The sequence below is a fragment of the Gymnoscopelus microlampas genome (genome assembly GCF_963454915.1).
Source record: "Gymnoscopelus microlampas genome assembly, chromosome: 9".
NCBI lineage: Eukaryota > Metazoa > Chordata > Actinopteri > Myctophiformes > Myctophidae > Gymnoscopelus > Gymnoscopelus microlampas.
Window position 1 is genome coordinate 49,939,290 of NC_139946.1, and position 25,654 is coordinate 49,964,943.

The 25,654-nt window shown below is 38.7% G+C and overlaps 1 protein-coding gene across 10 annotated transcripts in view; it reads right to left on the bottom strand.

Annotated features, from left to right (window-relative positions):
* Positions 1 to 25,654, bottom strand: part of LOC311052606 (ribonuclease inhibitor-like) — a 436,715-nt gene that overhangs the window by 13,402 nt on the left and 397,659 nt on the right. For 9 of the 10 annotated variants that reach the window (XM_084067644.1, XM_084067639.1, XM_084067643.1 and 6 more), the window contains exons 1-5: positions 8,412 to 8,472; positions 7,621 to 7,666; positions 7,133 to 7,375; positions 5,184 to 5,252; positions 2,833 to 4,654 (exon numbers count right to left, since the gene is read on the bottom strand). The exons of the other annotated variant lie outside the window; for it this stretch is intronic. In XM_084067644.1, the coding sequence (XP_083923770.1) occupies positions 2,833 to 4,654; positions 5,184 to 5,252; positions 7,133 to 7,375; positions 7,621 to 7,666; positions 8,412 to 8,414 (2,183 nt within the window). In that variant the 5' untranslated portion in view covers positions 8,415 to 8,472. Of the gene's footprint in view, positions 1 to 2,832; positions 4,655 to 5,183; positions 5,253 to 7,132; positions 7,376 to 7,620; positions 7,667 to 8,411; positions 8,473 to 25,654 lie in introns of those variants that run through there. 10 annotated transcript variants of the gene reach the window in all.

The window sequence follows — 25,654 nt, forward strand, 5'->3', positions numbered from 1 at the left end:
ACGCACGTACGCACGCACGCACGAACACACACACACACACACACACACACACACACACACACACACACACACACACACACACACACACACACACACGCACACGCACACGCACACACATGCTTTGTGAGCTTGTAGATCTGCCCTTTAACACATTTAACTAATTAAGACCTGGGACGCATCTGTGTCATTTTTAGATTTGAGCAAAAAAGCATTATTCTACACTTTGGCTATTCAAAAATAGCAGATCTACAAGCTCATAGCGCGGCACCGAGTGCCGCGCTATGAGCTTGTAGATCTGCTATTTTTGAAAAATCGAGGACATTTGTGCAAATCTTTGAATATATTTTTAAAGCAAACATTTTTTGGAACAAAATATTTTGAGATGGGGGTCCGCAGCTAAATACAAATACATTTTGAGGGTCCTTGACATGAAAAACCACTGAAATATACTTCATACAACACGCGCGCACACACACACACACACACACACACACACACACACACACACACACACACACACACACACACACACACACACACACACACACACACACACACACACACACACACACACACACATTTTGTGAGCTTGTAGATCTGCCATTTAAAGATATATATATATTATTTGTATACATTCTGTGTGATGAGTACTTTCACTTTAAAGGGATAGTTCACCCCCAAAATTACTTTTTTTCCTATCGATTACAAACCCCATGTAGACTTGAATTAATGGAGATTTTTTTGTTTTTGTTGCATTCCTAAGCCAATAATTTGATGATCGGCGGCGGCTCCGGTAGGAGACTCAAAGTGTCAACTTTGAGTCTCCTATTGGAAACATTATCCTCTTTCCGCCGGTCATCAAATTATTGGCTTAGGAATGTGACAAAAACAAAAAAAATGTTTATGAATTCAACACTTCATGGGGTGTGTAATTGATAGAAAAAAAGTCCTTTTTTGGGTGAACTATCCCTTTAAGTATTTCCACCTTGGTATGCATTCACAGAAACACACACACACACACACACACACACACACACACACACACACACACACACACACACACACACACACACACACACACACACACACACACACACACACACACACACACACACTCAAACACCTAACTGACCACAAGCCTGGGGAAATAAGATGTTCTTCTTTTAACATTAACCCAGGAGTCTATATTTTGTCACATGAAAATGCTCAATGGCCGCAGACCTCCATCTGAAAATATGTTGTGCCATGGACACCCCGTTTTATACTAAGCTAAGCCTTTCTCCCATACATACTGCAATCTAACAGTATCGCTTCTGTATGCAACCACTGAGTTGCTGTATCATTTGAAACAGCATTAATACATAAAGGCTGTGAAATGCTAGATTAGAATGAACAATAAACCATAATGACCAATAAAGTACATTTTCATCGTTTACATTCTATGTCTAAGGTAAGGGGATGTTCACATACATATCGGAATGTGAGGTTGAATGTACAGTATAGTATAGTATAGCCCTAGTAACCCCTCACCCTGTAACAATAGTCAAATGTGTGCAGTGATGCTGTAAATAATATCACTGATGTAGTGGATGATAGTCAGTGAAGTCATCGAGATTGATACATTGAGATTTCTCTCTAAAATATGATGCAGTTTATCTCTATCCAAGCTTTGCTGTTGTTGGTGTTGAGTGCCATATCAAACAATCTGTAAAAACTGTGCCTACCCAGCTGTCAGAGTTGTTCTAGACCAGTGTTGTTCTCAAACCTTTCATGTCAAGTACCCCCAAATTAAAATGTATTTTTTTCCCCAACATGTTTTGAAAATAGCTGATCTGCAAGATCTACAGAGTGTCACATCGTGACGACTTGTAAGCTTGTGTAGATCTGCTATTTTGATGCTAAAACTATCTATATATCTATCTATCTATCTATCTATCTATCTATCTATCTATCTATCTATCTATCTATCTATCTATCTATCTATCTATCTATCAATCTATCTATCTATCTATCTATCCCCGGGGGAGGCGGGGCCTTTGCCTTACTTGCGGAGTCCTATGCAACTAACGTGAGCGGAAGAGTCAGATCACCTGGCTCAAGGGCCATTTTTCTAACAGTGAATAATAAAGTCCTTTTCCATTGCAGGAAGGAACATTGAGGGGAAAATGTGAAAGTTTAATTAATACTAAATACACTAAAATGAAAAACGTATTTGTATTTGAGGTGACGGAGCACCTTCTAGATTTCCCGGAGCGCAGCAGGCAGGTACAAATTAAGACCTAGTTAGTTATGAGGGAAGGGTTACGTTGCTTTGGTTGATGTAAACAAGGGAACCAGGAGACCTGGTACTGCCAGACCCCTAGTGATTGAAATCTGAATGTCATGCGAATGACTTTGCATGACGTGTCATGCAAAGTCACGTCATACGAGGTCCCTTCTATGCCCATGTATAGATGAAAGAACAGGGGGACGAAAGGGGGACAAAAGATGGACAGACATTTATGCCCATGTATGGACGAAATAGGGACAAAGCCTCATGTAGGCCGACCCTCTGGGTCTGGCAAATATTGACAGGTGATCAAATCTGTCCCAACTCATCATATGTTTGTTGTGATGGGCCATAATACTAATATTACAACAACTAATGCTAGTATTATATATATGATATGAATATGAAGTGTTTTATATTTAATATATTAAGTCAAAACAATCCCCTATAACCCTAACAGATAAAATAAATACATTAAAGCAAGTCAAAATGTATAACATGACTGAAGGGCTTTAGAATGGTTTTGACTGTTCTAATGTGTTGATATTGACATGACTACTAACTTAGCCTTCATGCAGTTCCTCAAAGCTGGGATCAGTCTCCTTCGCCCCTCCAAGGATGTGTTGAATGTGCTCAGCTTCAACTCATCCAGAACCTCCTCTGACATCTGCAGCATGTAGGCCAGAGCTGAACACTGGATCTCAGAGAGTGTCTCCCCCCTCTTGTTCTCTGACTTCAGGTATGTTTGGATGTCCTGATATACTGACTGGTCCTTCATCTCCATCAGACAGTGGAAGATGTTGATACATCTGTCAGGAGAGGCTTCAGTGTTCATCTCCTTTAGGTTCTGGATGACTTTCTGGACGCTCTCTGGGCTGTTCTCTGTCTGACCCAGCAGGCCTTTCAACAGACGCCGATTGGACTCCAGTGAGAGGCCATGAAGGAAACGCACAAAGAGGTCCAGGTGGCCGTTTTCACTCTTTAGAGCTTTTCGCATGGTATATTTCAGGAAGTCATCCAGGGACCGGACCTTTCTTAATTTCAGGGATATCTTCCAGTGAGCCAGGAATGTTTCTAAAACCTTCATCTTCTGCTCTGTGAAACAGTGGAACAGGTAAACTGCAGCAAGAAACTCCTGAATGCTCAGATGAACAAAGCAGTAGATGGGTTCTTCCTTGAAATCACTGTCCTTTTTGAAGATCACTTTGCACAAGGCTGAGTACTGTGGGGCTTCTTTTATACCAAATCCACATTTTTCCAGGTCTGTTTTGTAGAAGATGAGGTTGCCTGTCTTCAGATGTTCAAACGCCAGTCTGGCCAGGTTCAGAAGAACAGTTCTATCAACCTCTGTCTCATACTTCTCCCCATCCCTCCTTGTCTGAACCGACAGGAAGCGGCCGTACATCTCAGTCAGGGTCTTGGGCAGCTCTACTGTCTCGTCTGTCTTCAACATGTCCTTCAGAACTGTGGAGGTGATAGAACAGAAGACTGGGATTTCACACATGATGTGGAGGCTCCTTGATTCATTGATGTGTGAGATGATTCTGTTGGCCTGGTTCTCATCACTGAATCTCTTCATGATGTACTCCTTCTTCTTGTCATCACTGAACCCTGTCACCTCTGTCACTATGTCAACGAAGCGTGAAGGGATCTGTTTGGCCGCTGCAGGGCGTGTGGTTATCCAGATGTGAGCACAGCGTAGCAGTTTCCCTTCCATGAGGTTTACCAATAAGACTTCCAGTGAGGTGGAAAGGTCAATGGCTTTGTTTGTCTTGAAGTGTAGTTTTAGCTTGCTCTCATCAAGACCATCAAACACAAACAGAAGTTTGACGGGACTATTGTCATAATCTGTGATTCCTGACTCCTGCAGCTTTGTAAAGATATCATTGAGATCCTTTTCCGGGATGAATTGGGTTGCGTAGATGCATTCGTGAATTAGTTGTGACAAACTAAACTTTTTTCCCTGCAACAAATTTAGATGGCGGAATTGGAACACGAATGTGAGATGGGGAAGTTCAGTTTCTTTCTTTGCCCAGTCAGAAACAAACTTGTGAACGAGAAAGGATTTGCCAATTCCTGCGATACCAATTGTCATTACTGTTCTGATGTTTTGTCCAGAAGGTGATTTAAAGATTTCACTGAGTTGGATTTCCTGCCCTGCTTTCTTCATCTCCATCTGTGTGACCTCATGCTCACTGCTGACCTCTGTGTTCTCCACTTTTATGACCCTGACATGTGTGTAGCATACTTCGAAAAGCTCCTTATCCTCCATTTGGAATGTCCCTTCAGGTACAGACGTAAATGGTTTGACAACTAACTTTTTTAGATTTTTTTGGTAGAAGGAAACACGTTGTTTTACATGTTCTTGTGTGTCCACGAGCAAATCTGTAAGGAACAAAGTAATTCCTTAAGATATTGATAGAAAGGTGTGTTTTCTTAACATTATACATACAAATACATTATAACACTTGAAAACGAGTGTAGAACCTCTAATGTGATCAGTACATGATGACAATACAATACAATATAGGCCTGATCTACTTTGTTAATTTAATTGTAAAAGTAAAGGTGATACAGAAAACATTCAGCCACTGTAACACTACACATAACAAAAACTCTGTTGCATAAGGTTCCTTATGTCCCTTAGTTAAAGTTATAAGGCACCCACTCATGCAGTTTTGCACCTTTAATGCAGCTCCTACTTCCAATCAACAGAAGCACATGGATAATGACGACCACCAGTTTACAGTAAACAAACATTCTGACCGGACAAAATTATGAAGTATTTCACAATCATGTGAAATTCAGACTATGTTTTGGGGAAAATACATAATTATGTTTACTCTGCACACTAACTGTATACACTTGCCTGATTAGTCCTAATCTCCTTTTAAACAAATACATGAATGATTACCTTTCTGTGGAGGCTGGGAGGATGCTGTCAGGAGACTGCTGCCTGAAGACTCTCCAACATCACTGACATCTGCTAGAGTGAGTGATATGTGTTATGACATAGTCGCAGATATTAAAGGTAGGGTAAATCACTTTAAAGGGTCTACACCATGAATTTTAACTTTTTCTTCATTTTTGTGTGTTTTTGGTCTCCCCCACCTCTCTTCTGTTCCAACAAATACCCGACTTCGAGCATGCAGGCTTTCATAGGCTATCTGTGTTTTTTATGTAAATTGGTCTGAAAACAGTCCGTCAGATTTGTTCCCCCACCCTACGTCACGTCTGGGAACAATTCCTCCCGTTTTTCAGTTCTAACCAACAAAAACAAAATCAAAAAAAATAATAATAATAATATTTATTTTATTTATTTTTTTTTTCTTATTTTTTTTTTTTACTTTTTCCACACAGAACCAGGACATAACATGCATACAAACTGGCTCAATAGCGCCCCGTGCCAAACAGGACAATGTGGTATTGCAGGTGAAAGTGCTTTATAAGCCAGAGAGAAGTTAGTTGGAATGAGTATATCTGAGGCTTGATTTAGGCTCAAACCTTTTGAAAAACGTTTGAGGGACATAAACAATATGATATCAAATATTATTATTATTTTTTAAATTCATGGTGTAGCTCCTTTAATATGTTAATAGCAGTCTTTATCAATACTACTATTGATATTTTTCTAGTATTTGGTTTAAAGATGAGACAACAATAAAGTTTTAACATGACTTTATTGCTTTTAATTTTTATCCATAAATTAATTACGCTTAAATAGGGGCCTCCGGCAGCAGTGCTGACATATTTGCCACTGAGCGATTAGCTTGCTCAGGGTAGAAATAGAAGTTCCTTCCTTCAGGCATTTGTTAACCAGTCGTGTCAAACCATATACATTATTACCATGTTTCAACAAAAAAGTGGGATGACTAAATGCAACCACCCCAATTGTATGTTATGTTATGTTGTATTAACATACTCTACCATAAAGATTGGGCTAAGTAACATTGTAATCACTTAAAAAGTTTTGTTCATTTGGTAAAATGTGTTCTGACCCTGGGGTTGGTTAATGTCTGTACTGTTTATGATCTCATCAAGAGGTCCCTGATTTATTGTCATTTCTAGGTAATGCTGAGTAGATCTACAAGATAATATGTTGCTTTGCGATGTGTTCTTAATTTGTAGATATGTTCTTTTAGGACAACACCCTACTTGAACATTTAAACATAATAGGCACAACTTTTAGTAGCCTCTGTGTGGATACAATCAATGATTTGCATTGCTAAGCTCTTTTAGATTGATGCAAGTCACACTAGAAGTAGCGATAAAGTTGCGATTTACTTAGCAGTGTAGTTGGATCGTTCAATTTAAAACGTAGGCTTCGATGCAAGATAAATTGTTTCCATCTATTAAATTTAAATCTATTCATTTCCATCTTGTTAAAGCTGTCTCCCTTTGTTACTCCCTCCCATTCTGTGAAAGATTTGAATAAACATATTATACTGCTTTCTAGAGCAGTGGTTCTCAACCTGTCAACCTTTTTTTTTGGGGGGGGGGGGGGGCATGTTGGCCCCTGGAGCAGTTGACCAGACCATATTGAAACATGACCTCAGAATGAGGTATTTTGGATTAGTTTTCTTTCATGACAATGTATTAAATGTTTGTTATGTGTACATTTACATTATAATGTACAGTAGGCTATGTTGTTTAGAAATATTGACATGATGGATTATAGATGTGTCTAGTAATGCAAAGATAGGAGCTGAAGAAGGCTGTCTTGGTGAAACACATCCACCCTATGATACTTATAATGTTGCGTGTGCTGGCCCTTGTTCTTTTAAACTAAAGTGACAACTATTGTAGGAAAATTATTTGAAAAAGCTAAGTGGAGAAAAAAAATCTATTGACATTTGATCTCACCACAACTATCCAACATGTGGGGTTGGTGTTGATTAAGGGCATCGTAAAATGCTGCTTTGACGCGTGTTCCCCCTGGATCTAGTACAGTTGTATACAGTTTCCTCATTTGGTCCTGTCTCGTCTTCTCTGCTTGAATCCCAGTATACAGCTCAGGATGGACCATGATTCCTAAACTGTCTACTATAGGCATCACTGTGACAACCTTTTGAATAAAATCTGCCCTGTGCTGTTTCACAACATGTGCTGTTTGAAACAGAAAAATAGAGTGGTTAATTGGCGGTACATTTATCAGAGAAAATGACATTATTATATCAATGAAAAATAAAGCTCTGCATCTCTACATCCTCACATACATAAAGCATTACAACTGGGGGCATTTATATATTTGCAATACGATATTAAGGATATACACTCAAAGGTAGCACAAGTAAACACCTTACTCAATGGTCAAGTCAAGCATTGAACTATATTACTGACAAAAAACTCACCTTTTGCTTCATCCATTTTTTTTAAAGTCAAATCGACACCAGCATCCTGTTGTACACAAAGTGTTGTACATAACAGTCATTTTATTATATCATATCATCACTGAACATTATTAAACAATGTTATAACACTGGTTAAATGCTTGATTCTGATTGGTTAATCACTGAATTCAGTGGTCTGTTATTTTTAAATAATGACCGCTGCTATCAATAACAAACCACTGCTATGGATAGAGCCTGAGCTACTGGTTCATATCAGCCCATGGTGATTTGTTTTTGCCATATCCAACATGGTGGGGCCAAGTAAATAAACACAATGCAATTTACAGCAAAACAGTACACTGAAGAATGATTATGAAAATGTTTGAGGAGAGAAATAGACAATGCAGTACCAGAACGTTGATATTTGATTGACACTAACTACCACATTTCTGCGAGCCGACAGTATGACACTGGATACGCCTGGCATAATAGACTACTTTCATACTGTACATAATTAAATCCTTTCTAATCAATAAAATTGTTTTCTTGTATGTTTGGGTCAAATAATGAATTGCTTTATTAAGCAGCCATGTAATAAGTAGTATAATTGACAGTGAGCCGGTCATTGTTGAGAAATCCCCCCCCCCCCCCCCCAGGGTGATAAAGACCCCTCCGCTTTGCATCAGGGTCTATCACCCTGTCCGGTATATTTCTGAACAATGGCTGGCTCACTATCAATTAACCCTTGTTTATGTCTTGTCTTGTCTTGTATGGTATGGTATGGTATGGTAGGAAATATCGCTCAAACTTACCATTATGTTGCTCAATCAAACCACCAACCACCAACGACCCTGCTTCACCAGATCAGCAACTGTCATGTCAAGTCTGTCACAGAAACAAACAAATGTCAGATTTCTTTGGTGGGCCCAAATCAATTAAGAAAAGCACAGAAGCAACTAGCGTTGATACATCGCCACCTGAATGTGTAAATTGTCTATCGAGTTGTTGACATGAGGGAATTACCATCACCCCAGAGCTCAAGATCACATTTGGAATATTGTAGGTAAAAAGGTAATAGCTCATTTATTTGGTTAAAAGCTCTATTGTACTGGAATGTGTATTACCCTGGCTGGCTTGGGTTTTGTAAAGAAGAAATTGCTCTCAACTTGTTGTGTATATTAAACACAAAAAAAAAAAACAGTCTGTGCCAGACTGTTTATGTCCTGATGGGCTGCCATGCTATAGTCTACTGTATTGTGTTCTGGCCGCTGTGCCAACTGATAATGCTTTAGTTTACTGTAACTGTATTGTGTTCTGATGGGCCGCTGTGCCTTTCAACTGCCATACTGTAATATGTTTTGAAGTTGAACTTTTGATAACTGGTGCCTTGCCATACTGTATAGCCTATTTGTTCTGATGGGTCTCTGTGCCGTATAGCCTGCTGGCCACTGTGTGTGCGCAAATCTTATTGTGTTTAGGCTATTTGATAATACATTGCAAACTGAGCACACGACAATTCTGCACGTAATTCTAAAAAGATTTCTGTTATTAGAATTGCTGTATCAGCTAAGCTTTGTTAATTGCCTGTGACAGAATGTTTATTAGTCGGGAAAGTGTCGTATTTGATTTTAATTAAAAAGCCATGGCAGCCTGTTGTTAGTAAAACAATGCCATAGTGTGTTTTATGTGACGGTATTGCCAGAGTCGCTGTCTGTAGTGCTGTAGGAAACACGTTTCCCCCTGCGCACATTGAACACTGTGAGCACTACAAGTACAGTGGTTAGCACTTGAGAATGGCAGTAATACCATCTGAGTGCCTCTGTGGTGCCACTGTGGTACCACCACTACTTGGTGGTGCCACATTTGACACCTTTTTTTAAGGTGTAGTGTGGCTGATCGCCCACGATGTGGCGCATGTGAGTCCATGAACAGTACATTATTAGCAGCAGGGGAAGGGTGAATGCATTTAAAAGTGATTGTTATTTTTATTTTTTGTAAACATAGAAAATAATGCAGAGTCCTTAGGATGAATTCAAAAGCAATTGTTTCTTTAAAGGCATTGTAGGGAACATTAAGCCTAAATTTAAAAAATATGTATATATATATTTTTTGCATTTTCTCGCCTCTATCAGCCACTATATAATGATGCTGGGGTGTTTTCCTTCATTGAAACACAGTCCTCTGTCTGAAATCCGTATTTTCCCTTCTGTTTATGTTCATGTTGTTTATGTCCGGGTCGTAAATTAACGCACGCATGTGCGTGTCCGTGCGCGTCCGTGCCCGTATCAACTTTTTACTTTCGGTTTTAAAACGCTCTCAAACTTCTTTTTTGAGGCACATAATTTACTTTTAAAAAATCGTTTGGATAGAATTTAGTTGTTTAGCTTCATATATGTGGTCAATTTATCATGAAAGAGCCTATTTAAAAATATAAATTCAGAGAACCGTAGGGTCGGGCATTTCCGCGAATTGTATCCGCATAAGGCAACCTATTTTGGGCATGACTCATTTAAAAAGTCCCCCCTGCGTCACCCCCTGGTGGTCGGGGAAAAGAACTGCTGGAGGGGCGGTGTTTGACAACAGTTTTTTTCTTTGATTATGTCTGAACTCCCTACAATGCCTTTAAACACAACTGTGTTTCATGGTGGAAGAAGTGCACAGACATTTTACTAAAGTAAAAGTAGCAATACCACAATATGAAAATACTCTATTACAACCAAAAGGCCTGTGTTCAAAATGTTACTTGAGTAAAAGTACAAAAGTATTTGCATCAAAATATACTTAAAGTACCAAAAGTAAAAGTACTAAAATGTTTCAAAGTAACCGATCTACAAGCTTGTAGATCGGCTATTTTCAAATGGTATAAAATAGGGCTAAAGTGGTTAATGTATATGTTTTATAATATAACAATTTATATCTGCAAAGTAACTAAAGTTTTCAAACAATTGTAGTGGAGTAAAAGTACAATATTTGCCCCTGCAGATGTAGTGGAGTGGAAGTAAAAGTACAGTAATACTCCAGTAAAGTAAAAAACACCATAATTTTTCATAAGGTTCTGGGCGACCCAAGTGGGAATCGTACCCCAACCTCCAACTTTACAGATCCCTTTCATTAACCACTACACTATTGGTATAGTTGATGTGATAGCTGTGTCAGATCACAAGATACTACACACAGAAGGGGCATACCAAAAGTAAAAGTACTAGAATGTTTGAAAGTGGTCAATCTACAAGCTTGTAGATCGGCTATTTTCAAATGGTATAAAATAGGGCTAAAGTGGTTAATGTATATGTTTTATAATATAATCATTTATATCTGCAAAGTAACTAAAGTTTTCAAACAATTGTAGTGGAGTAAAAGTACAATATTTGCCCCTGCAGATGTAGTGGAGTAGAAGTAAAAGTAGCAAAGTATTGGCATCAAAATATACTTAAAGTACCAAAAGTAAAAGTACTAAAATGTTTTGAAAGTAGAAAAAAAAATGGATTGGAAGAAAGAGAGAGAGAGAGAAGGGGGGGTTTACATTATTTGAGGTAAGGGGGAAGGGATATAGAAGTGAATTGATCTACCAAGCCAAAACAGGTTATGCTAATGCACACATCCTGCCAAGGAGTCTGTCTAGTCTCCCAAAAACATGTTCTTGACAGTGAAAATCATATCTCAGATAGTTGACAATAGTCTGTCTACAACGATAGTCACACACACACACACACACACACACACACACACACACACACACACACACACACACACACACACACACACACACACACACACACACACACACACACACACACACACACACACACACACACACACACACACACACACACACACACACACACACACACACACACACACACACACACACACACACCATCTGCACCACTAGTGCAGTGGTTAGTGAGACTGACTTCCAAGAGTGAGATCAGAGTTCAATTCCTGCTGGAGAGGCAAATAACTTTATGGAACTGTCGTTTCCGATTCAAACTGTTTTTATGTGGTTGGTTTGGCTAATATTCTTTAATGTAATAAACATATTTGTTATAAAGAAACAATCTCTTTTGCAATCATCCAATCCAAAAACCAAAGCAATCCTGTGTACCAGTTTAAACACTGCAGGCCTCACTCAATGTAACCATTGAAACAACTTTAAAGGGCTAATATAACAGTAACAGTAACTTTAACTTGAAAATGTAAGTTCTTGCAGCTCTGTTCAAATACAGTATATGATTTTCACTGTCAAGAACATGTTTTTGGGAGACCAGACAGACTCCTTGGCAGGATGTGTGCATTAGCATAACCTGTTTTGGCTTGGTAGATCAATTCTTCTAGATCCCTTCCCCCTTACCTCAAATAATGTAAACCCCCCCCCCCCTCTCTCTCTCTCTTTCTCTCTCTCTCCCTCTTCCAATCCATTTTTTTTCTACTTTCAAAACATTTTAGTACTTTTACTTTTGGTACTTTAAGTATATTTTGATGCCAATACTTTATTACTTTTACTTCTACTCCACTACATCTGCAGGGGCATATTGTACTTTTACTCCACTTCAATTGTTTGAAAACTTTAGTTACTTTGCAGATATAAATGATTATATTATAAAACATATACATTAACCACTTTAGCCCTATTTTATACCATTTGAAAATAGCCGATCTACAAGCTTGTAGATTGACTACTTTCAAACATTTTAGTACTTTTACTTTTGGTACTTTAAGTCTATTTTGATGCCAATACTTTTGTACTTTTACTCAAGTAACACTTCTCTGTTTCAGCTGAAGTGAGATGCCCCTTCTGTGTGTAGTGTCTTCTGATCTGATACAGCTATCACATCAACTATACCAGTAGTGTAGTGGTTAATGAAAGGGATCTGTAAAGTTAGAGGTTGGGGTACGATTCCCACTTGGGTCGCCCAGAACCTTATGAAAAATGATGGTGTTTTTTACTTTACTGGAGTATTACTGTACTTTTACTTCCACTCCACTACATCTGCAGGGGCAAATATTGTACTTTTACTCCACTACAATTGTTTGAAAACTTTAGTTACTTTGCAGATATAAATTGTTATATTATAAAACATATACATTAACCACTTTAGCCCTATTTTATACCATTTGAAAATAGCTTTAAAACATTTTAGTACTTTTACTTTTGGTACTTTAAGTATATTTTGATGCCAATACTTTTGTACTTTTACTCAAGTAACATTTTGAACACAGGCCTTTTAGATGTAATAGAGTATTTTTATATTGTGGTATTGCTACTTTTACTTAAGTAAAATGTTTTTTTTTTTTTATGTTTCATTCCTGAGGGTTATATTTAATAGCCCACTGAGTGCAATTTACCAAAATACATCTTGATAATATAACCCATACAATTATTTGTTTCACTTCTCAACAAGTTCAGCTTCAATTGCAGCTTCTATCTGTTGACTGGAAGCAGCCCTGTCTCAAATAGACACAACATGCCTGTGTCTGGCCATTAGTTGCTCTCTACCGCCATCTAGTGGCACCACATAGAAAAAAAGTGGTACCACAAAGTAGGTGGTACCACAGAGGCACCAGAGAGGCACCACCCCTGACATTTTGAAGGTACAACCACTGTACATCATCCTAAATAAACCTACATTTAGCACTAACCCTGAATATAACCACTAACTCCAGTCTCCTTCTGCAAAGTACATAAGCCAATAAAACAATTAACCACAAGCAGACAGACACAAAAGTATACAGTAAAGTAAAAGTAAAGTAAGTAAAAGTAAAAGTAAAGTAAACAAACAATGTACTGTGACAAATAATGCATATTTCCATCTCACAGACATGTCCTTAACGCACATGTCAGAGGTGTTCGAAAGGCCTAAATGGCAGGATTTCAAAATAATATATTTTGAAAATATTGCAATATGCAATAATGCACAATAAACCATAGAAACACAATAGATTCAACTTGAGTGAAAAAAGAACTAACACTACTCTAGATCAGTGGTTCACAACCATGTAGCTCGAGACCCATAAGAGAAATTTGATGTCTCCCCGGGACTCAAACTTGTGAAAATAGCTGATCTACAAGCTCACAACGCTTTGCGATACGAAAGGTTGTGAGCTTGTAGATCGGCTATTTTCACAAGGACGTACATGACATACATTGAAAATAAATACTCACAAAGAAGCATTTCATGTTTTTGAATGATTGCTATAGCTATATAGTTTTTACACAGAAAGGACAGTTGATTAAAATGATGAGGGTTGTGCATGTTGGTGGTACATGAAACTGGAGCTAGCAGCTGCGTGTGTGTGTGTGTGTGTGTGTGTGTGTGTGTGTGTGTGTGTGTGTGTGTGTGTGTGTGTGTGTGTGTGTGTGTGTGTGTGTGTGTGTGTGCGCGTGCGCGTGCGTGTGCGTGTGTGCGTGCGTGTGCGTGTGTGTGCTGTGTGTGTGTGTGTGTGTGGTCACTGAAAAGTCTGTAGAAACCTTCAACTTGACCACAACCCTATTCCTTGTAACAAACACTTGCCTCTCTGCAGGTCTCTATACAAATGTTTCAATGTCAACTGTAGATAAAGTATGAGGATATTATTGTGTCATATCACCAGCTGTTACTCATAAGCTGGTGAACAAATGCAACATCTTAATGAGCAGTTTCAGGAGCACAAGTTTATTGAAATGTCACGTAAACTGTTTCTCATTCGAAATCAAAACCACCTCCAGGACAGTAACTCTATGCATTTTAGACCACATGTAGGCTACTTGGGACAAACGCTATGCAATTGAATGCAAATTAATGTAAATAGTCAGTGAATATGATATTGTTGCTACATTTAACATGACCAGGGACGGTGTTCAGTTAAAAGATTCAGTGCCAAAATTGTTCCAGTGTGTTCCTGTCAATGTATTCTGTGCTGTTTATTATGGTGTTTATTTACTCCATAGGGAGGTTCTGTTCACCCGTGAGCCACAACGTCCATGTCTGTGGTGCGCATGAGTGTGCAACAATGCTAGACTGCCTGGGATCAGTTCACTTTACAGGTTGCAGATCTGGTTTAGACCAGATACAGAAACGGCCTTTGTGCGTGCCTATTTGTGTGTGTACAAAATTACCGGATACAGTAGGCGGGCTCTACACAGGATTGGATCATTGAGCAGTAAACAGACCCCCCCCCCCCCCCTCAACCAACCAAACCACACACTCTTAACATGAGGAGCACTGGCAGAGACAAATTCAATTCCACCAACATTCTAAACATGTTTGTGGTTGGCCCAGGCTGACACATGATTAGGGTATTTAATTTAGTTGTGAGTTATACGTAGTAATGTTTAATTCAATTTAAAACAAAATCAATTTGTTGAATTTAATATTGATATTGAAGTTAAGATTAACACATCTGTGGTACATACACAATTTTATTTCATGGTTCTATTATAACAAGTGCTTTATGTGCTTGTAATTTCGAAACTTCAAAGAAACGCAATGAAACGCAATTGATATTCATATTGAAGCTTTTTTTAACACATTTAACACATTCATTTGTGTCAACATAACATGTTATTCTGTGGTACACACACCATTTGATTTAAATATATCATTTTCTATGAATAATATCATGTGCTTCTAAATTCTACACCATACTGTACAGCCATAAAGACATTGAATGCATGTGTTCAGGGATGTATGAATGAGGAAAACAATATGAGGTGAAGGTTGGGGTATAGTTCTGGAAAGAACATCAAGGCACTTTCAGCTCTGAACATGACTATAGGGTCAATAAAGGCTCCATCAGTTGTTTTTTTTTAAATATTTTTATTGGATTTTTTATTACATACAGGACATCAACTTTTACACACATTCATACACACATACCCCATTGCACCTGCCATAAAGAAAAAATAAAAAAATAAAAAAAAAATGAACACATTGCTTACACTTTCTCAAATAAAGTCAATAGATTAATAAAAAATAAAAATAAAAAAATAAAAATGTACAATTTCCTTCTCTCTCAAACAGTAATATCCACAGCATTCATATATGTTTCCCACAATTGGTCAAATTCATTTTGCTTTCCCCTAGTTATGTATGTTAACCTTTCCAGTCCAATGCAACTCATGAGTTCCTTATGCCATACCCTTAATGATGGTATCTCCATATTTGTCCAGTATAGCGCTACAGCTCGCCTGGCTTGGAGGAGTCCAAAATCAAGGATTTTGGTCTGACTTGGACTTTGTATAAAGTTCTTAGGGTAAATTCCCAATATACATAATTTCGGACTCATAGGAACTATACATTTAAATACATTTGACAGACATCTCATGATTTCCTTCCAAAATATTTGCATTTTGGGACACTCCCACATACAGTGAAATAAAGTTCCTTTCTCAGTTAAACATTTAGTACAGACATCTGGAATATTAGCGGACATATGATGGAGTTTGACAGGAGTTATATACGTTCTCATTAACCATTTATATTGGAGTAATTTAAATCTTGTATTTATTGTCTGCTTTTGCGCTTTTAAACATGCCTGTTTCCACTCATTGTCCTCAATGTCTTCTTGAATATCTAATTTCCACGCGTTTAATTTATCTATTGTCGATTCAGTACTGTATTCAACTAGTAGATTGTAGTATGTAGAGATGTTTCTTTTCCCCTCTGAATTTAATGTTTTCTCCAGTATTGATAGGGGTGGTATATACATGATTTGTTCATATTTTGATGACATAAAGCTTTTTAACTGTAAATATTAAAACAAATGTTTATTAGGGATCTGATATTTCCGACATAACTGTTCAAATGAGAGCATCACTCCGTCTACATAGAGGTCCATTATTTTCTGAATGCCTTTGATGTGCCACAACTTAAAGCCGCCATCTTTTTTAGCAGGTATAAACTGGTCATTTCCCCAAATAGGAGTGTACTGAGATAATGTAGGTATATCTCTCATATGTTTATGGGCAGCATACCAAACTAAGATTGTATTTTTGAGAAATGGATTTTTTGTGCGCTTTTTTATTGTTTTAACATCTGATGAGTATAGATATAAATGTAATGGCAAGTGTGAAACAGCGTCTTGTTCAATGCTAACCCATACTGGAGGTGAACTAGTTTTAAAATAATACGATACCGAGGTCAGCTGAGCTGCCATATAGTACCATCTGAGATTAGGCAGTTGGAGTCCACCCCTTTCATAAGGCAAGTATAGCAAATTTAGGCGAAGTCTGGCTTTCTTATCGTTCCAGATAAATCTGCTAAATAGTTTAGTTAAATTGTCAAAAAAAGAGTTGGGGAGTGGCAATGGGATTGTTTGGAAATAATATAAGAATTTAGGCAAAATGGACATTTTTATTATATTTATTCTTCCGATCATGGATATGGGTAAATTTGACCATCGGTCCAATATTTCCGTTGTTTTATCCACCAAAGGTTTGTAGTTTGCTGGGATTATTTCACTAATCTCTGGGGTAATCTTGACACCCAAGTATTTAAAGCCTTCAGTAGTGGTCACAAATGGGGTGTTTACTATGGGACTAAGTCTTTCTTCCTTATTGAAGAACATTAATACAGACTTTGAGTTGTTAATTTTATAGCCGGAGAACCCTCCAAAGAGCTCAATTAAACTGCTTAGGTTGGGAATACTATTTTCTAATTTTGTCACAAAAAATATAATATCGTCGGCATATAAAGAAATGCGGTGGTCTACGGCTCCAATTTTAATGCCTGATATTGCTGTGTGTGCTCTTACAGCCATAGCTAATGGTTCGATGGCTAACGTAAATAGCAAAGGAGAGACGGGGCAGCCTTGTCTTGTCGATCGTTGCAAACAAAAAGGTTTGGATATATTGCTATTTGTTAGTATCTCAGCTGTTGGATTTGTGTACAATAATTTGAGCCATTTGAGAAAAGTTACCCCAAATCCGTACCTAGGTAGCACTTCAAAGAGGTAGCCCCATTCTATTCTATCAAACGCCTGGCTAGCGTCAACCGATAGCATTGCCGTATCTTTTTCGTTATGTTTCTCATGTAGGACATTTAAGACTCTTCTAATGTTATGGTATCCTTGTCTTTTCTGTATAAAACCTTGTTGGTCTTCATTAATCAATTGGGGCAGATACTTATCTAATCTAGTAGAGAGAGCTTTGCATAAATTTTCATATCACATCCCATTAGACTAATCGGTCTATACGATGAGCATTCAATTGAAGGTTTACTTGGTTTTAATATCACAATTATTGTAGCTAATCTCAATGAATCTGGAAGTATTCCTTTATTGAATGATTCTTCATACATGTCAAGAAGTGGTTTTAGAAGTTGTCTTTTAAAGGTTTTGTAAAACTCTATTGGTAGCCCGTCTGGTCCGGGTGCTTTGCCACTATTTATTTCCCCTATAATTTCACTAAGGTTGTTTATTGTTAATGGGCTGTCTAATTCAATTTTATCTTCCTCTGATATAGTCTGAAATTGTAACTGATCAAGAAATGTAGTTTGTGCTTGTTTATTTATAGTATTTTCCGATTTATATAATGTTTTATAGAAATCTCTAAATGAATTATTAATCTCTGCTGAGTCTATGGATATGTCCCCTGATTTTAACTTTATACTATCTATTGATTTTTCTGACTGCATTTTTTTTATCCTCCATGCCAATAGTTTACCTGCTTTCTCCCCTTGGTCATAGTATAGCTGTTTAGTCTTCATTAAACTTTTTGCCACTTTATCAGTTGTTAGCTTGTCGAAATTAGCTCTCAAAATTGATAGATTGTGTAATTTCCCAGGATCATTGTTATTATAAATTTCTTTCTCAGCCTCTTTAATTTGATTTTCTAATTTTTGTAATTCTTGTTTCTGCTGTTTATTTTTAGAACTTGAGTAACTAATAATTATTCCTCTAATATACGATTTAAATGCTTCCCATCTAATACTGGCTGTAGTTTCATCTGTGTTAAGATCAAAATATGTATCAATGTGGCTTTCTACAAAGTTAACAAAGGCTGTGTCTTGTAGCAGCTCAACTTGTAATCTCCATCTTGAGCAATATTCCAGTTGGCCTAAATTTATCTCCAATGATACTGCAGCATGGTCACTGATTACTATACTATTGTACCAGCATTTTCTAACCTTAGTCCATAGTCCCCTAGAAATGAGAAAGAAATCAATTCGTGAATGGGTCTTATATGTACTTGAGTAGCAAGAGTATTCCCTTTTATCTGGGTTTTGAGTTCTCCATACATCGATAAGTCCTAATTCTATCATATAGTTAATCAAAATTTTCCTAGTTTGTACGTGGGTTGTGTCAATTCGGGTTGATCTGTCATTCTCCGGTACGGGTGCGATGTTAAAGTCACCCCCGATCAGATAGTGACCTCCCAAGGCTGATATTGTTAAGAATAGATTTTCAAAAAAAACTGGGTTGTCTTCGTTGGGGCCATATACATTTATAAGATTGATTTTTTGTGACAAAATAAGGCCATGTATGATTACATATCTCCCATCTGGGTCTTGTATAGTTTTTATCATTTGGAAAGGTATTGATTTATGTATGAGAGTAATTACACCTCTTGCATGGCTACTATAATTTGCATGAAATACTTGACCGGGCCATTTTTTCCTCAGGTTGTCTATATCTGATGTAATTAAATGTGATTCCTGTAAGAAAACTATTTTGGATTGAAGGTATTTTATTCTATTTAATACTTGTTTCAATTTAGCCAATTTTCTCATTCCACGGACATTCCAGCTTGTGATTTTAATCTCTGAACAATTTTTCATTGTTTTTTCCATGCAAAATTAAATTAAAAAAAAGAAGAAAAAAAAAGAGAGAGAAGGAACAAAGTAAAATAAAAAAAGACAAATAAGTAAATGAGACAGTGTATATAAGCAGTGCAAGTAGCTTCCCCCCCCTCCCCCCCACCCACACACACACACACACACACACACACACATACACACACATACACAGACTGGATCCCTGTCCACCCCATAAGCAAACTGAGGCGTCCCCCCTCCCCCCATGTGTAAGTTATGGGAGACGTTGATCCACAGCTGTCTGAGGAGCAACTATTCCCCATACTAATAAAACAGCTGTGCTGGCGTGCTCTTTATTGCTTATAAAGTAGATGAACACCCCTTTAATGCATAAGGGGGAAGAAAGTCAAGTGATGACTGTACTACAAAAGGAAAGTAAAATGAAGTATATAATAATAATAATAGTAAGAAAGATAACCTAATAATATTACGGCAGAAGAGAGGAAAAAAAGAAAAAAAGGAGACCAGACTAGGCTTTAAAAGGCAGCCATTTCTCTCTTCTACAAAGCTAGAACATAATTTAAAAAAAACTTAAATGTGGTATTTTGTCCACTGCGTGGCCTTGTCTATCCAAATTAAAGCTATAAACCCTAATATGGAGCTACTTGAATGAGCCTTAGTTCCCATGGCTGGGAGTGCCCGTGATGACGTGATTGGACCGATTGTCATCATAGAAACCCTGGGGGGAAAAAATGGACGGCATTTCCCTCAGCCAGCTACGTGATGGATGGATATTTAGTTGTCCCTGTGGCCGTTAGCTGCGGGGATATTGTCACGGACAGCAAGGTCTAATGTGTTTTGCTTTAGTTCCCATGGCTGGGAGTGCCCGTGGTGACGTGATTGGACAGATTGTCGTCACAGAAACCCTGAAAACCACGGTAAATGGAAGACGTTTCCCACAGCCAGCTACGTGGTGGATGGATATTTAGTTGTCCTTGTGGTCGTTGGCTGCGGGGATAGCGTCACGGAAAGCAAAGTCTAATGTTCATGTTTAGTAAAAAGAAAACTAGCCTGCTACTGCTGGTAATAATAATAGTAGCCTAGTAATAATATTCCTGGTAATAGTAGTAAGACTAATAATTAATAATTAACAGCAGTAGTGCTGCGTCCAGTTCAAACACCCGTGGTTGCTTAAAATAAGTGGTAGTGTAAGTGATAGTGTTAATAATAGTAATAATAATAATAATAGTAATAATAATAATAATAATAATGGTAATAATGAGTAGAAAAATAAACCATAGCTTTGTATTAGAGTGATTTTAGGGTTGGACAATAATGAAGGACATATGATGAGAAACATAACGTCCACTGTACTGCATATGTATAGGCTCTAGGAATTAAAGACTTCTGGAAGTTAAAGCCCATCTGGCATATTTTGTTTACTAGGGGTACGATGTCAAGTACTATATTCAAATGTCAAAAATACCCAGCGGGGGGTGATAAAAAAAAAAAAAGGGAGAGAGAGAGAGAGAAGAAATAAAAATAAAGCCAATGCCCAAACTGATCAATTAATAAACGCAATGAAGTGGTAAAAAAAAATACTAAATATGGTAGTAATCATGATGACAATAATAATAATGAATTTTTCTTTTTTTTAATTAAAACAAAACAACAAAGACGGCCAGAGACGGCTAGTTAATGCCAATCCAGTGTTTCACCAAACGTTTTCTTATGTATTTGTGGTTAGATATCACTCAGTCATTCGGTCAATCTAGCCCCAACTAATTAGTGATGGCAGAGTGTATATGTGGATTAATAAACACAAAAAAAAAAAAAGAGATAATAATAATGATAGTAAAAAAGAAAAATGGATTTAGTTTAAAGCAACGATTCCCACCGATCGAGGAGCATTTTAAATTAAAACGATTTGAATTAAAGCAACACGGCCGACCCGAAAGTTTCCGAAACAACAAGTTATCAGTCCATTTATGTTGCAAAATGTTTCTGGTGTAAGTGGGGACATAATAATCCCGCTCACTCAATTCTCCAACAAACAAAGGGAGAGGGAGAAAAAAAAAAAAAAAAAAGATGTAGGCTTCTTCTGTCAAAAACTCCACAGATACTAAATGTAGCCTAGGCACACTTTATATATAAACTAAAAAAAAAAAAAAAAAACACAAAAGAAAATGATAATAATGATGCTAGTAAAAGATGATATATTTAATTAAAGTAACGGAGCCGTTCATATGAGTGATTTAGATTAAAGCAGAATGAATTAAAGCAATGGGGCCGACCGATTCAACAAGTTAGCACCAGTCCATAACGTTACAAAAAGTTTTTTGGTGTAAGTGGCTCATTATTCACTCATTATTTCGTCAAAAAAGAAAAAAGGGGAAAGAAAGACCCAAATAATAAATGATGGTACATATGAAAATGAATAAGACATAGAATAAAATGAAAATAATAATAATAAATAAGAAGTGATTTAAATTAAATTAAGTGGGTTATTATTATAATAAAAAAAAAGGTGATTTAAATTAAGTGAATTATTATACACTAAATCATTCAGCAGAGAAAAAAAAAAAGGTTTATGCTCTCTGCCAACCAGACACCTCAAATTAACCGCACCAGTCCACTGTGTTGCAAAAAGTGTTACTCACTCAGTCCAAGAGAAAAGAAAAAGGGAAAAAGTTTTAAGGATGCGTGTCTGCGAGCTTGTTGTCGTTGTAGTAGGCCTGGGCCTCCTCCGGCGTCTGGAATATGAGGGTTTTACCCTCATAGTCCACTCTGAGGCGGGCTGGGTGAAGAATTCGGACCCGTGACCCACTATTGTAGAAGGCCTGCTGGATAGATTTGAAGGCCCCACGCTTCTTCGAAAGACTTGCGCTCACATCTTGATAGATTCTCAAGGTTTTCCCCTCGAAATTCAGCTCGTGCCGTTTGGCCCAGTTCCAGACTCGCTCCTTCTCCCGGTCGTGGTGGAATCGAATAATGATGCTTCTAGGACGTTCAGATGGTTTGGGCTTTGGGCCCAACGAGCGGTGGACCCGCTCCAAAGATTCCAGGTCCAGAGGTTTGCCAGGGGCGTCGGCCATCATTCCATTCAGCAGGTCCACTGTGAACTGGACCGGGTCTTTGCCTTCTTCAGCTTCCTCAGGGAGATTAATAAGGCGCAAATTCGGCCTGCGGGCCCGGTTCTCGATCTCGTCCAATTTCTCCCAGAGTGATGCATTCTCTGCCTGTAGCTTTTGGACCGTCGTTACAGTCGTATTGAGGAGCTCAAAGTTGTCTCCTGCAGTGGTTTCAATTGTACTTAAGCGCCCTTGAAAGGAGTCCACCATTGTACGCAGGGAGTCCACCGAGGTTTGCAGGGGGCTGATAGAGCTCTGGATGAGAGCATGCATGTCTTCTTTGAGGCTAGCCCTTTGCTTATCCAGGGCTGCCATTAAGTTGTTCATAGAGACAGGCTCAGTATCAGCAGCAGCGGCAGTGGCAGCAGCCATAGCAGCTAACTTGCTACAAACAGTGTTTGACCTCGTTTGTGGTGGTTCCTTGATATTGTATTTTTTTTTTTGCGCTGTATTGCTCATCACTATTACTACTAAAACCTAGAAATAAAACTGACTTCCAAGGTTAGTTAGATAACATTGTGGTGTTCAAAAAAATAGTGATACATAAATGAATAAGCGGGAGAGCCTCCTGCCACACGTCCTTCTCCTACATCACCGGATGTGACGATGCCTTCCAAGGCTCCATCAGTTAATCAAAAAGGCTCCATCAGTTAATCAAAACCTGACATGGAAAAACATGTGCTGAAAGCTATGATGTTATTTTTTGTTTAGCTAGCTGTTGAGAGATTTTTCATAATCCTTGGGCCTGATGCCATTGTATGATTATAAATACTGTGAAAGTGAAAGTCAGTGACAACAGGAGTCAGTGAAAACATCATCCCTAATACATGATTAGGGGTTTTGGACAGATTCAAGTGTTAGCCTGTTGTTGTGGTGTTTAACCTTTAAGATAAACTCATGTGGGCTTTGTATAGGATCAGTGCTATTGTGTTATACTGTGGTGTTTGCTGAGTCTAGTAGAACTCTCCCCAGCTCACTTCAGGACAAAGTTCAAGTTCAGTGCATCAGGCCTGTTGGCACTGAAACCCATCTCACTGTGTGGCTCCACAATCCCTTTGACAAGAGATGTGTAGGACTGTCACCTTCATGAAATGTTACTCGGCGTTTCATTGTCACACACATATTTGCGAACTAACTTTTAGGCTTTAAGTACCCGATCTACAAGCTTACAGCGGATTGCAATGCGGCTATTTCCAATTTTTTTATAAAATATTTGAAAATGTATGAACATATTTTTACATGGAAGCAATTATGACAAAATAATTGTGATTATCTCCAATAATTGTGATTATTTAGCAAAAACTTTCAGATCACATGACCTTTGCTTCCAGTGTAGCTCTGTGTGTGTGCGTGCGTGCGTGTGGGCGAGCGTGCGTGCGTGCGTGCGTGCGAGCGTGCGTGCGTGTGTGCGTGTGTGTGTGTTTGTATGTGTGTCCGTTGCCTAGTTTGGAAGGACAAAAGGTTAGGAGAGCACACCCTGAGAGAAAAGCAACGTGGCAGCATGCACAGGCGGACCTCGACAGAATGAGGAACTGTCAGCTGCCTGCAGCTGGGGAGGGTGCTGGTCGTCTTGGGCTTCCCGTGCCACTGGAATCCACCCTTCTACAGCCAAGAAGTGCTATTGAGGACTGTGCACCCCCGTGGCAATTTTAAAAAAAATTGTGCAGGTCTCCACTTTGACCTCGGTGACAGAACACCTGGAACCAACACGAAGACTGGCGGCGCTGGAGTGTACGGTGACAGGGGCAGGGTTGAATTAACTGGAAGCCTCTAGTAACTAGAGCCACAGCCACATCAAGAGGTCCAACTAGACTAGAGTCTAGTTGGACCTCTTGATGTGGCTGTCAGGGCCTACAGCAGGATGGGTCTGTCTGTCAAAAACCACCAAGACAGAAGTGGTCTGCCAGTGGAGCTCCAGAACCCCACACACCCTGCCTGTCTTCAACATCGACAACAAGCCACTAGCAATAACCCTATATTTCAAATACCTGGCCAGTATCCTTTCTGAGGACTGCAGCATCGACTGCTAAATTCAAAACCGGGTCAAGCAGGCGTCGGCTGCCTCTGGGAGACTACGCCGCCGGGTCTTCCAGAACAACAACCTCCACCTGCACACCAAGGTTGCTGTCTACAATGCTGTCTGCATCACCACCCTCCTCTACAGCTGTGAAGCATGGACCACATACAGCCGTCACATCAAGACCCTGGAGCCGAGCGCTTCCATATTGGATGCCTACAGCACATCCTGGGCCTCACCTGGCGTGATCGTGTGCCACATACCGAGATACTGGCGAAAATAAACTGCTGGAGTATCGAAGCTCCGTGCTGGCTTGGACATGTGATCCAGATGCCTCAAGACCGACTGCCCCGCAGAGTGCTGTATGGCCAGTTATACCATGGCCGGCATTTGGGAACCCTTGCTGAGGAGGGGTGTTTGTTTCATGCAAGCTTATTTTAAAAGAGTTTGTGAAAGAATTTCCACCCATGAATCCATGTCAAGTTGATGGTATAACCTTCAGTAATTATGTAGTTAACTCATAGGCCTGGTGTTAGCTTAATAGCTTGATATGAGTTTTTTTCTTTTTATTGCCAATTGCTGTTCTGTGTGTTTGGTATGTCTCACTCCCCATAAGAAGGAGCCTGCAGGTGACGAGTGTCAGTTAGACTTGGGTTGACCCACAGGTAACAGCCTGAGGGAGAGCTGCCAGGTCCCTTTACAGTAAGGGTATATATAGCCTGCTACTGTATAGCTTCTCCTCAGTTTAGGTGTTGTTCCATAACTGTGTTTGTATTTAGTAAAACAAGAATTTTCTCCCAGTCTTATTTTACGTTTTTTGTCTTTGCTGAGGCCTTGCACTATATTATAAACTGGACTGCTGCTGTTTCAGGAGGTGAATAAAACCCCCAAAAGGCAATTATTAGACTCTCTAAGTTTATCTTTTGCAGCCTTGACCATCCGGCCAACCTTTACATTCTTCCCTGGCTTACAGGGAGATCTTGTGTGTATTGTGATTTAGATTTTCTCTGTAAGGACAGATCTACTGATGGGCCAACACTGATCCTCTGTATGGTTCATTAGAGGTTGTCCTGGTTTGTCAGCTTAGTTCAGGCACCTGTAATAGTTCTATAGCACTATTTGACAACGGTGCTATATGGCACCTTTAAGATAGGTGCTACACACACACACACACA